This window comes from Amia ocellicauda, chromosome 17 (genome assembly GCF_036373705.1).
Source record: "Amia ocellicauda isolate fAmiCal2 chromosome 17, fAmiCal2.hap1, whole genome shotgun sequence".
Lineage (NCBI taxonomy): Eukaryota > Metazoa > Chordata > Actinopteri > Amiiformes > Amiidae > Amia > Amia ocellicauda.
Window position 1 is genome coordinate 5900359 of NC_089866.1, and position 13679 is coordinate 5914037.

General features: G+C 39.5%; 1 protein-coding gene across 4 annotated transcripts in view; it reads right to left on the minus strand.

The window, feature by feature from the left end:
• Positions 1-28: 28 nt before the first annotated feature.
• The window catches only part of pemt (phosphatidylethanolamine N-methyltransferase), a 41692-nt gene continuing 28041 nt past the window's right edge, over positions 29-13679 (minus strand). For 3 of the 4 annotated variants that reach the window (XM_066689471.1, XM_066689473.1, XM_066689470.1), the window contains 3 exons: positions 7307-7418; positions 2847-2921; positions 29-1607 (listed from right to left, as the gene is read on the minus strand). In XM_066689471.1, the coding sequence (XP_066545568.1) occupies positions 1553-1607; positions 2847-2921; positions 7307-7418 (242 nt within the window). In that variant the 3' untranslated portion in view covers positions 29-1552. The remainder of the gene's footprint in view (positions 1608-2846; positions 2922-7306; positions 7419-13679) is intronic. The other variant, XM_066689472.1, reaches the window with a different exon arrangement.

Here is a 13679-nt window from a genome sequence, read left to right on the forward strand (position 1 = left end):
ATGCATCACAAGACTACCGCAACACAAGTGGGAGTTTCAGACTTTATTATGATTTAAAAGTTACAAAATTAGAAGCACTCTTATACAAGAACATCCGATCAGATCTATTATAACAGTACAGCAATAGTCACACACAACGATGAAGAGTTGAGTGCGGAGGACGCCACATAGCTTGCACACCTTGGGGAGATTTTGAGACTTTCGAAGCACGTTGTCACAGGAAATGTTTCCGTCAGTCGCCTCCTGATGCAGCCCTGCGTTTACCAGGTTCTCCGTAATTGCCCGGGCACATTTTATTTGTTTCACATTATAGTTTATAGTAAAACTACAACTGTTCAAAATGCAATTTAAACACGTGACATTTGAGAATTGTAATTTGGACATTTAAAATAATACTCAAATATGTTATATATAAAGTGTAACTGTAAAACTAATCCACATACTTAAACCCAGAGTATTGTTTCAGCCACCACAAACATTTGGCTAATAGTTTTGTGCTAAGGAAAATAATACAGACATTTCTAGTTCTATTGCTTTGATGAGCCACATCATCAATAAAATGGATACTTTACAATAAACTGAACACCGCAGACATAATTTCTTCTTTTTATGAACTCCAGTTAACATCTTAGTCATGAATGTATCAATAAAATACTGGATTTACACTGCCTTCTGGGGGTGTGCGTATGTGTGTAATAAGACTTCGGCTTCACATAGGGAATCTGCGCTACTGAACCCACTTAAAAAATGCATTTAATAAATAATTATAATCTTGATGAGAGAGATTTTGACTTTGAACACTGTTTCTGCTTCCTTGTAGGTCACTTTGGGAACAAATCATCACCATAACAGTATCATTACATAGCTAAGTGGATTTCCTTCGGCTTTGTGACATCCCGTTACCGAGGCCTCTGTGATCATTTTTATCCAGGGTATTCAAATCGCAGGTCATTTCTCCCGCCTGTCTTCACAGTGGAGATGTCAGCTGCCTAATTCAGACTCATCATTGACTTGATTACCGATCGTTTTAGTGATTAATTCATCGTATTCAGGGGGATAAATAAAAATAAACAGCAGCTAAAGGTCATCTTGCTCATTTTGTTTTCCACGGCACTCAAACACATCTCCCAGCGTATACATTTACAGACTTTTATGCCATGTCATGTTATCTCGTTAACTTGAATAAACATGTCTCACAGATATTTACGTTGCATGATGGAACCAAAAATTATATATTTTTTGAGTGAATACAGAACCATAGCAAATATTCTCATTATCACAAGACTAAACAAACGCTTCCATTTTGTAAAATAAATATAATAAATAAAATATTCCACATAGTTCTGATTAAAATATTTGAGGCCTTTTTCCTTCACACAGACTAAATCCCATTTATTAAACCCTGATGTGCATGTAGGCTGTTGAAGTATCTATAACCGAAGTGAGATAAGGAAGCAGCAGACCAGTATTCAGAGCCTTCCTTGGGGTTGGTCGTTTTCGGGGTCATTTGTTGGATTAAAATTCGCTAATCCGTACACAAACACAGATGTACTTATTTGTTCTTTGAGCATCTGATTTTCTGCCGATAGATTTCCTCTGTGAATGGTCTGCAAATAGAAGAAAATAAACAGATAAATAGGCATCATAAAGCAGTAAGTATTCCCGACACCAGGCCGTACCAGTCACCGGTTTAAAGAGACACTTTTGGTTTTATCTGAAACCACTGTTTCTGTTTGACTTATGTAGTGTGTGTGTGTGTGTGTCAGTGTATCATCTGTGTCTGTGTCCATGTCTGTTGACTGTGTGTGTACTCAAGCACATCTATATGGACTATGGGCTATTGATTTGATTCTCAAAGTCCAAGCATCAACTTTACATTTTGAAGGAAGTTGCCAAAATAAATTATCATGAACACACGGTAAAACTCCCCTTATAAACGTGTATCATGTTTACTTATAAGCATTAATAACAGAAAGAGGAAATGTAGGAGTCGTGACTGTGGAACACACAAACTGCAAGAATTGCAAGACCTGCCTGAAGGGGACAAAAAGCAGTCGCACTATAGCAAATGTTGGACTGTTCCATTGCCTGATCAGAGTAAGATTTTGAATGGTGCCTGTAGAAGTACTAAATAAGGGCCTCCTCCAATCTGCCTCTGGGAAAATAAGTGGAATTCCCCAAATTGACCACAGTTCTGCCACAGCGAAGTATTCATGTCAGACTCTTTCGTGATTGTATGTTCCGTTCAGACAGACGGGACTTTAGGTGCATCATGATCCTTCTCCTAATGCCTGCCCCTCTGCGAAGATAAACAGCCTCAATATTATACATTAGGGTCTACAGTGTGTTCCACATTAAAGGACTGGGTATAGGTCATGACAAATACATCGTTAGGAAAAAGTTTTTTGAGAGAACTGCAAATGTGTTGCATTATATAAATATAACATTATATAAATGTTAATAAATGTTACAGAGGGTAGAAAGTCCTCAATCGCGTCCTCAAAATGAAACGCTACTTCATCCCAGCTTTGTGTTTGATGTACTTGATGTTATTTTGCTCTATTCAGCTTTGTGTTATTTGAAATTAACAGGAAAACCGTTCATTACATTTTCATTTTTTTGGAGGGCATTCCAAAAAAAAGCAGATGAGATCCTTTTAGGCCAGGGCCGTTCCACTTTGCAAACAAACCTGGAAGGCCAACACCACAACATCACAACATAAAACTCCAGCTTGTAGAGACTGACAGGAGGCTTTTATCATGCTTTAAACTGGTGTCAGTGAAGATCTAATTGGTTATCTGTCCAAGATCAAGATCAATACACAGTGATAGATATGAAAAACTAACCCTTCAAACATAATAGCAATCCTGTATGAAGCAGCAACCACAGCAGTCAGGACCACTCCTATTGGACTCGCATGCCTGTAGGTAAAGACACAAGGTTTGCTCAGCAACACAGTGATGACTCAACGGTTCAAATGGCAACTGCAACAATTCTCTCTGCAAAAACAAGAGCAAACGATACATCTCCATTTGGGAGAAAGCTATGACTCCTTCTTGCCTTTGGCTGGGATTAAATCAAAACTTTGACCCACCAGCTAATTGAAAAATACTGAACTATACTCAGTTGTGGCTGCATTTTTAGTAAGATGCCACTTTCTTCTAATCATAAATGTAACCGCTATGATGTACAGGTTTGTAGTTTGCTATTAGCGGGTAGGTCAAAGTTTTGATTTAATCCGGCCCTTTGTCTTTTTCAAACTCTAGAATGCCGTACTGCACTACTAATATGTGCTCTTTTGACTTCTGCAACTCCTTCCTCAAATGTACAGGCATTAAACCAACTTACCTACTATCTTTGTTATATATAATATTTATTTCACTTCTATGAGAAAAACAAACTTGCACAATGCAGACTGTCTTTGTTCTGCCATGGCACAGATTGTTTATGTGTAACCCTCATTACAAACTAGACTAATTCCCTGTGTTTCATCAGAGCATTCGATTTCAATTTAACGGCATCGCACCCCCGTTGCTTTCTGGTACGACTTACATTTAAAAAAATCTACAAAGTTTTCCTTGTAAGCTCTGAAAGCTTAAATCAGGTCTTGAGGTCCAGAGTCTTTGATTTGGGGGAAAAGGGCTCAAACACTTTGGGGGAGCAAAGCCAGTACGAAGCACTTTTCTGCATTAATGGAGACTATTGGTGTCAGGGTGACCTAGACTCTGAATCGTTGGAAGAATTGACTTGTTTAATCCTCACGTAGTGTTTGTCCGCAGGAAACATTGCTATAAAGCACAAGAACAAAGCATTTAAAAGCGCTGTTGTTTGGATCCTACCTATCGCTGCATTTTGAAAAGGGTGAACCAGTGGTAAAGACAAATAACCTTTTAGCGCCGATCTGTGTTGACCCACGTGACGAGAAACCCTCACATCAGTTCAGTTTTTGCCAAGCAGAGAAAGCAGAACAAATAAGCAGGGACTTTGAACTTCACACCATCTTTTCAAACAAATTGAGAACTAAGACACAATCTTGTCTGTTGAGGAGCTGCTCTTGGCCTATTTATTCCCAAAAGAATACTGTGCCCGAGACTTTTGTATTAACTGAATATTATTTGTGTCTTTGGGCGGATCGTCAGGAAATGGTTAACATGACCAATGCAGAATTGTATTAGTCCAAGACCTATTTGAAGAAAGTAGGTTAATAGAGGGGAAGGCGGAAAAGTGTTTCTCTGTGAATTATCCGGTGTAAACTAGAGCAATGTCTAGTTATAGTACTAATACAATCAAGCATCAATCAAAATGTATATCCCGGCCTGCACTCCGGCTACGCTTATCTTGTTAAAGGTTAACTATATAGTGACTGGTGCACTATGCAGAAGGGAAGGAGAGTGAGGGAGGCAGAGAGGGCTGTTTCGCTCTGTTGTGCTCCCTGCGTGTGAAATGATAAAAGCAGAGTTTGGGCAGAGATACAGGCAAGTGTACAGTGACACTTCTCAACACTGCCATTTTAAAATGTATTGTTCATTTAAAAGTAGCACAATAAAGCAAAAGCTGTAACCCTAATAGTTCAAGGTTTTACTCGTTTGAAAAACCTAACTATAACCATTGCAATGATATTTATTTCAGCTCCATGATATCATTTATATTTACCAGCGTCTTCACAATACGCATAGCTCAGGGAAACCGATTCACGCAGGTCTCGGCCGAGGAGAGAGACACAGTGTTCAACGTAATGGATGCTGAAACCTGAAGAGATCTATTACCAGCACCGACACCCCTCCGCCTCCCCCACCCCCCACACACAAATTACAGCATGTTCTATGTTCTAAGAAATGACCTATTTTTATTTTTGTGTAAAAGGTCATTTGTGCTCCCCTTACCTTGACACTGGCCATGATTTAAAACCTGCCTTGTAAAACCTGTAACATACTATAGAGATGTACAAGTGAAAGTGATGTGCTATCTGGGTCAGGGGCAGGATAAATATGCAAAACAAAACATTGCATGACCATATTTATTACTGCAAGGGCTCAAATCCACAAAACTGTCTTTCACAAAGACCACAATCTCACCAACAGTCATGACTTTATTTTCATAAAAACAATGAGATCAAGGCCTTGACTGATATTAACTACTCGTGGAGAATAATCTCTCAATCGAAACTCGAGGTGTAATCTACTGCTGGCCTTGTCGCTCTCTGACTTTCTTGGGATTCCTGTATAGAAATTAAAATATGTAAAACTGATGACAATGTCACCTCACCTCTTGTACTAGCAAAGTTTTGTGTCAAACAACAAAGACATTTCAGAAAGGTGCTCAGTAAATTCAGCCTTTTCTCATTACTGAATCAAATAATTAAAATAAATTAATAATCCAGATCTGCACTGAAGCGGAAGTCGGTCAATGATCTGCTCACGTGCAGAACTGCACACGTGCCACTTTGGCCAAGCGACAGAGGAGCCATGATTGTGGGTAGCAGGCATTGAGTCAGAGACAACAGCCTTTCAGTGGGATTGATCTATCAAAATCCTATTTCGGGGCAAAACAAAAGACAATGGCTCCTGAGATCCAATTAAACCTTCAACTGTTATATTGCAAATTTTCTATTAACCTTTTCTATGATTTTCTATCCATCTATATGTTACTGGCATTTAATTCTACCCACAGTTCTGGTATTGATGTTGAGTCACCAGGATCCTATAAAGAAGAGCAGATTGGACTGGCTTGAAAGAGGATGTGTGTAAACCTCAGACAAATCTATGGATCTTTCCGAAACACACCTGAAAGGAATCGGCATCCGCTATTGATCTTAAAACATGATATATTGCCAAGGGAAGCGGCAACATAGGATATCCTAATCAAGATCGCAGTCACAGCGCACACGTACTTGCTATAAATGTTGACTTACACATCTTGCAGTACATCGGTATCTCAGCCTTACTCTCCTAAAAGTTCTTCAATTAAATCTTCTGGGCTTGCATAAGGTTCCTGCTTTTGAAGTCTACCTGGTCCAAGGGTTTATAATGCGCTCTAGTAACTGTGGCAGTGGGTCTTTAGCCCAGTGATAACCTGCTTCTGAAATTGAATAGTCTGGCTTCTCCCAACCATCCCCAGAGTCAATCACAGGCCATTGCCAGAGTTTCTTGGGAGGGCAGTGTGGCAGTACAATGGCATAAGGCTTCGAGCTGTCGGTGATTCGCAAAGCTCCTATTCAGCGGAGCACAGTAAATGTCCTCGCTTCACGTTTGTTATTTTTGGCAGTAATAAAAGGTACTGAAGCACTTATTTTGCGTCACTGAAGCACAGGTCGTTTAAATACTTGTTAAAGCCACTGTTGATGTAAGCCTGAGTGACTTTATATTGTGAAATAAATGCAGAACAATGGTGAGAGAGAGCGGGTTCGTTCTGAGATGACAGCTTGTGTTTTCCAGCTGTGCTACTGCTTAGCAACAGGACATAGCACTCTGTAGCTCTGGCATCGCTACCGCCATCACTATAGAAACAGGTACATGACTTTTCTTTCATTTAAATACTATTTTCTAACTCTGAGGGAGGGGGAGGAGGTATTTAATGGCCTGAATGTTTTTATCAATTTGCAAAATAAAAAATGTTATTCGTCATATTCATTCTAGATTTCCTTTTCATTAGAACTAAAGCACTAAAACCTACTGCAAAAGTGAATCATTTAACTTTAAAATGGGAGGAAAAAACAACTGATATTGTGTTAGATGTCCGAAATTGTGCAAATCTAAAAAAAAAGCATATAATTTAGCCACCAGCTTGTTGCATTTTCATATAAGAAAGAAACAAGCCATTTATATTTGTGTATCAGGTGAACAACAGTGCAACAGGGTGGCAAATTTAGGTTAGACCTTCAAACAGTAAGGAAAACAAACAGACATCAGTGCTAGGAAATTAATCAGAAATAATGGCCATGATACAGACAATTCAATTTTGCTTTTCCCGGCTCTTTTGTTCAGTGCAGTGGACCCAGTCTTAATTGAGTCTTTCCCCTTGAAAGAGATGAATCCACTTCAGAGCAAGTGCTCCATTTGACCTACAAAACTCTATAGACTAAACAGTAATTTAATTTATTAAAAAAATAATAAGTTCAAAGACTGGAATTCAATTGCCGTTAGTTTCGGAGGTGAGCTGAGCCAAGAGTTCCCCAGATCTGACCAGATGAACCTTTCTCTTCAAAATAGTCGACAAGATCAGCCCCGGCCACCTTCATTGCAATCTTAATCAAACACACAAATAAATGGTTATAGGTGTTAAATATATTTTGTCTCTATTTACTTACATCAGTGCCAGTCCAAGGTAATTAGCTGTGCTCCCCCAGTACATCGGGTTATCCAAGACACTGAAGGGGAATCCTGTAACCTTCTTCTCCTTCAGGATCCCAAAATAGTCACCTGCAAGACAAGACGACAGCATGGCCACTAGACTGATGTCTGTTTTTCAAATATACCGAAACAATGCCCCGAGCCCCCAACTCACTGTTAAACCCATGTGTACTGACCAACACCTGGAACATCTGGAACAATGCTGATTTTGCACCATCAGTGGTTAATTTTGCACAGTGACAACTGTAGGGAGCTCTCTCATGGCTGAGAATGATGCTTTGCCATATTTTCAAACATGGTCTGAGTGACTCTGTGAATTACTGTCACCAGCAGTTTGTTTCTGCCTGATATCAACTTTTAAAAACTTTTACAATGTGGCAAAACACATACAAAATATTATGTGGGAAGTGTGGATAAGATGAGGAATACTTGCTATGTTTGGAAAAAAGTTTACTTCTAGCACTCTGAAAGACAAAACAAAAACAAACCGCCAAAGCACAGAACAACACTTTGGAAACTGAAACGGTCATTAGCACATCCTGCTCCTGGTGCCGGTGGCTATATAAATGAAGCCTCAAACTGGCTGCAGAGAAAACAACCTGCAGAATAAAGGTCATCATTCATTTTGTGTGCATGAACAGATATAAAAAAATGTATAATTCATATTCTTTTTTGCAAAATAAAATCCTGTTCTCGGCCCAGAGCAAATGTACAGTGTGGCAAACTGCCCAGAAAAAAAAAATGATCAAAACAAGTGGTTTGTGAATGTGGTACTGCGGGGAAACCAACACCTGCTTACGGCAATGTTGTTTTAAACCGATCTGCGTCAAATCTCCTTTCACCCGACCCTTTGCACCATTAAAATGCATTTACTGTGTTGTTGGGCACTATAACCACTGCAGTGACACGTTAGAAGGGCTAATCTGCAAGTAAAAACATATGTTTCCTTTTCTCCCTTAGAAAGAATTAATGTTTTCTCAACAGAAGAAAAAGACAACTTTTTGATAGCTGTACCAATGCTTCAGTATAAAATCTAATCAAATTATTTGATGTACTAGTTGTTAATGTTAAAATATGAAGGTTCTGAATTATTGTGACACTGGATAATGTTACAACTGCATATAGCAACTGCACTGACCAAACAAACAACAACAGCAGCAACATAAAAATGTATTATTAACTTTGACCTATTTTCCTAATGTAGGTTAACAAAGGATGTCTGAATGGCTCTTTGATGCCTCAATTTTGAGAAGGAGCTCAGAGAGTCCCAGAATAGCACAATAGAGTTACAGGGCTGCATTAAGAATGAACATTTGAATCCTTTATTCTGAGTGTCACTTCTTTTCTTTGCCTGGACACCTGGAATATTAAAGTCACAGCATCACGCAGCCGGATTTGTTTTTACAGAAAGATAAAATGGGTTAGTGCAAAACCCATTTGATTATACAACTGCCGTTCCACATCAAATCACTGCAAATTCTGTAAACATATTTTCATCACCAATCTAAGCTGTTTGTCAGAAGGCAAAACAAGAAGGCGCTGTGTGGGTCTGTGGGTGTTATAACTCTGGAAGTATTGTGAATGTATTTCACCAATAGACAGACAGAGAAATATGTCAGGTACTGCATCCAATAAAACATTTCCAGAAATGTGTCGCGTGCATTTCATATCTACACAAAAACTCTTGGGACCATATTATCAAGTTATTAGTTATTATTAGTCTACTCAAGTAAAGTTAGCTTAACTAATGCACCAACTCCATTCATAATGTGTTCATAAATGTATATCAAATTTTTCCTCTTGATAGTTCAGAATAGCACAGAATTCAACAATTTTGGAATATAAATTATTACTCTTGGACGGCGTTTTTATTTACCCTTGTATTTCAAAATACAAGCCATGATTTGCTAAATAATGTGGCTCCTGCCTGGTAGATAAACACTGCAATATCTGCCATCTCTAATTCATTAAAAGCAAATTAAACCGGACAGCTTTCAAAATGTGCTCCAGGTCAATGCTTACTCCACATTCTCTCTGTCCAATTAATAAAATTACTTTAAAGTGAAAATTAGAAATCTCCGGGTTTGAAGATTTGCAAATTTAAACTTTTACCATGACTTTCGGGAAAAACAGGAGAAAATGTTACTCTTGGTCGACCAGCTTTATTTGCTTGTTAAGGTTTTGCAACAAATCCACAGTGTCCAGAGAAAAGACGATCTAGAAATCTCAAATACGTACAGTGAGGTAAAAAAGTGTTTGATCCCCTGCTGATTTTGTACGTTTGCCCACTGACAAAGAAATGATCAGTCTATAATTTTAATGGTAGGTGTATTTTAACAGTGAGAGACAGAATAACAACAAAAAAAACGCATTTCAAAAAAGTTATACATTGATTTGCATGTTAATGAGGGAAATAAGTATTTGACCCCTTTGACTTAGTACTTGGTGGCAAAACCCTTGTTGGCAATCACATAGGTCAGACGTTTCTTGTAGTTGGCCACCAGGAGGGATTTTGTCCCACTCCTCTTTGCAGATCCTCTCCAAGTCATTAAGGTTTCGAGGCTGACGTTTGGCAACTCGAACCTTCAGCTCCCTCCACAGATTTTCTATGGGATTAAGGTCTGGAGACTGGCTAGGCCACTCCAGGACCTTAATGTGCTTCTTCTTGAGCCACTCCTTTGTTGCCTTGGCTGTGTGTTTTGGGTCATTGTCATGCTGGAATACCCATCCACGACCCATTTTCAATGCCCTGGCTGAGGGAAGGAGGTTCTCACCCAAGATTTGACGGTACATGGCCCCGTCCATCGTCCCTTTGATGCGGTGCAGTTGTCCTGTCCCCTTAGCAGAAAAACACCCCCAAAGCATAATGTTTCCACCTCCATGTTTGACGGTGGGGATGGTGTTCTTGGGGTCATTCCTCCTCCTCCAAACACGGCGAGTTGAGTTGATGCCAAAGAGCTCGATTTTGGTCTCATCTGACCACAACACTTTCACCCAGTTCTCCTCTGAATCATTCAGATGTTGGCAAACTTCAGATGGGCCTGTAAATGTGCTTTCTTGAGCAGGGGGACCTTGCGGGTGCTGCAGGATTTCAGTCCGTCACGGCGTAGTGTGTTACCAATTGTTTTCTTGGTGACTATGGTCCCAGCTGCCTTGAAACAAGATCCTCTGGATAGTTCTGGGCTGATTCCTCACCGTTCTCATGATCATTGAAACTCCACGAGGTGAGATCTTGCATGGAGCCCCAGACCGAGGGAGACTGACAGTTATTTTGTGTTTCTTCCATTTGCGAATAATCGCACCAACTGTTGTCACCTTCTCACCAAGCTGCTTGGCGATGGTCTTGTAGCCCATTCCAGCCTTGTGTAGGTCTACAATCTTGTCCCTGACATCCTTGGACAGCTCTTTGGTCTTGGTCATGGTGGAGAGTTTGGAATCTGATTGATTGATTGCTTCTGTGGACAGGTGTCTTTTATACAGGTAATGAGCTGAGATTAGGAGCAGTCCCTTTAAGAGAGTGCTCCTAATCTCAGCTCGTTACCTGTATAAAAGACACCTGGGAGCCAGAAATCTTGCTGATTGATAGGGGATCAAATACTTATTTCCCTCATTAACATGCAAATCAATTTATAACTTTTTTGAAATGCGTTTTTCTGTATTTTATTTCTGTTATTCTGTCTCTCACTGTTAAAATACACCTACCATTAAAATTACAGACTGATCATTTCTTTGTCAGTGGGCAAACGTACAAAATCAGCAGGGGATCAAATACTTTTTTCCCTCACTGTATATTACAAAGGGACATAAAACCTAAATGAACAAATAAGCAAGGGGCCCATTCTCTGTGAGACGCGAGTGTTGCAAAGGACAGTGATCACGTTAACTGGGCTCGCTGGGAGCACAGAACATCCTGATTTTCACACCCATTGTTGAAGGCTCAGACTTTCAAACTGTAGGGAGGTGTCGATCCACCTATTCTCTTAGAAGAGATGAAGTTATCTAATGAGATTACATAAATCATTCTGGGAGAAGAAGCACGGCTGCTAAACTAATCTCCTGGTAACTCATCTCCATGCTTGCCAGGCGTGCTCTTGGCGTTGCTGTGGGCAGGCTGGTAAATGCCGAATGTCCCTGTAACGCCCCTCGAGATTCACTTCAGCATTTGTTACACGTTCGACACATGCGATCTGAAAACATCATCTTCAACATTCGGTTCATGGCTCCTACTGTCTCCCTGTGTTCAAGACAGTCCAAAGACTTGCGCAGTTTAAGCATAACCTTCTCATAATCTTCCTCATTAGTTATTTGTCTCTTTCTCATTATGATTTTCTTGTTGAGTAAACAGTTTCTCTTGTTTTCTTTTCTCTTCGTTTCCTGACCTTGCTTAGAAATGATTAGCTTCCTTTAAACTGGGAAGCTTCCAGTAAACTCGTCAACTGTGTTACGTTACTGATTGCTTTATCTAGGTTTTAAAATGTTCAATCCGTATTTCAGATTTTATTTCTGAACTTAATTATACTTACCGCATACTGGAACTGCTACTGTACTTTTAGTATGCCTTGTTGTAACACAACTCCTTGTGAAGTACTTCTGAGATGGTTCTTATTAGGAAATGGTGCTTTGATTCAATTTGATTTGCAGCATTTGAAAATCACTTATAAAGTACTGAAACACTTTCCCTGCTGAAACCGCAGTACATAAAGTGCTCCTACAAAGCACACCACACAAGAACACTGGAAGAGTTCAAATGTGACATGAGATTTACAAAGAGCTACACATTTATCAGAATGGGAAACATTTTGCGTCCAACGACTTAAGAGAAATTAAAAATACTGTAATTTTGGTTTCTGGGCCATTTCGTATAACCCTGAAGTTTCCTCTTGTAGTTCACGATGACCAAGAGAACTCCAATGTGTTCAATCGAGTGTTACAAACAGACCGGAGTATGCTCCTTCAAACGGGGCCAAAAGAAAGGCATGTAATACAAATAAAATCTAGGTTAGTAGCTCAGCAGAATAAACCTTTTTTTCCAAATAGGTGTGAATTCTATTGTGACTGAAGTATTTGATTACTGCTTGGTCACACACAGACACAGTAACAGCTCCCAAGCTTGCTTTTACAGTACTTAATAACCCACACTGTATGTCTACATACCGCCCCCCTTTAAATAACCACTGTGACCATTACTAATAAACAGCAATAATGAGGACCTCCTGACAGTGTGGGTTTATGACAAAAGATAGGTGGTATTAAAGGTCTATTATATAAACCAATTTGAGGATGGATGAAAAAGAAGTCCTGATTATTTTGTGGGCAAAATTAATTCTAAAGGGGTTTAAGGGATTGGCGGGGTCTACAAATCCAACCAAAGAATACAATAGGATAACTAGCTTTAAACTGTAAGCTGTAGATCACAAAGCAGTGTGAGACCGTATGGAAACGAAAATACGGTCCAAGTACTTTGGGAATCTTTCTAATAGCCTGGACACCTCTGTAAGGCAAAAAAAGCTCTTAAAAACGGACCGAACAGTAAACAGAAAGTGATAAATGGAAATTCGATTTCTGCACAGCGAGTCTATTAACTCCACCTGCTGAAATTGTAAGCGGGAGTGCTATTTTTAACGTGCATCAAAAACTGTGCGAAACGGGGAACCGAAAAATAATAATGACAAAAACAAGTTTCTCATTTCAGCACAATCCTTCAATACATCTCCACCGGGTGTTCTATTACATCTGCACTGCAATAAGCATTTTTAAGTGGCTAAGATCCTTTCCTGGCAGCCCTATACCTATAATACAGATCTTTGAAACGTCTCAAGCGAAGCACAAGTGGACATAGACGTTCAAGCATGTAGTGACTGCATCAATTAGAACACATTTACATACTGTGGCAAACTCCGCCGAGTCCTACGTTATGCATTACCGCACTGTTCTACATTAGCAGGCTTATTAAACGATCACTGATGACACTCAAAGCTGATCTTGCGACCCCGATTTCTTTTACATACATCTATTCCCATCGCCAAGCATCTCTCAGGGACCGGTACACAAGCCTATACTAGTCCAAGGTTCGTTTCTGTCAGTTTCTACCGCAGTCAATTCTCTGCGTAAATAAAATGATAACCCACCCTCCATAATAAACTAGTTTTCCCACTATATGCTTACTCTTAATACATATAAAGAAATGTTTGAATGCAGCTGTGTTATTAACAGTTTATATGTCGCGTATAATCGGTTAATAACACAAATGCATTCATACATTAAAAGTACAAAGAGTCACTTGTAAAAAGTATGAATCTCTGAACATAAATTGGCCCTAAAGAGCAGATA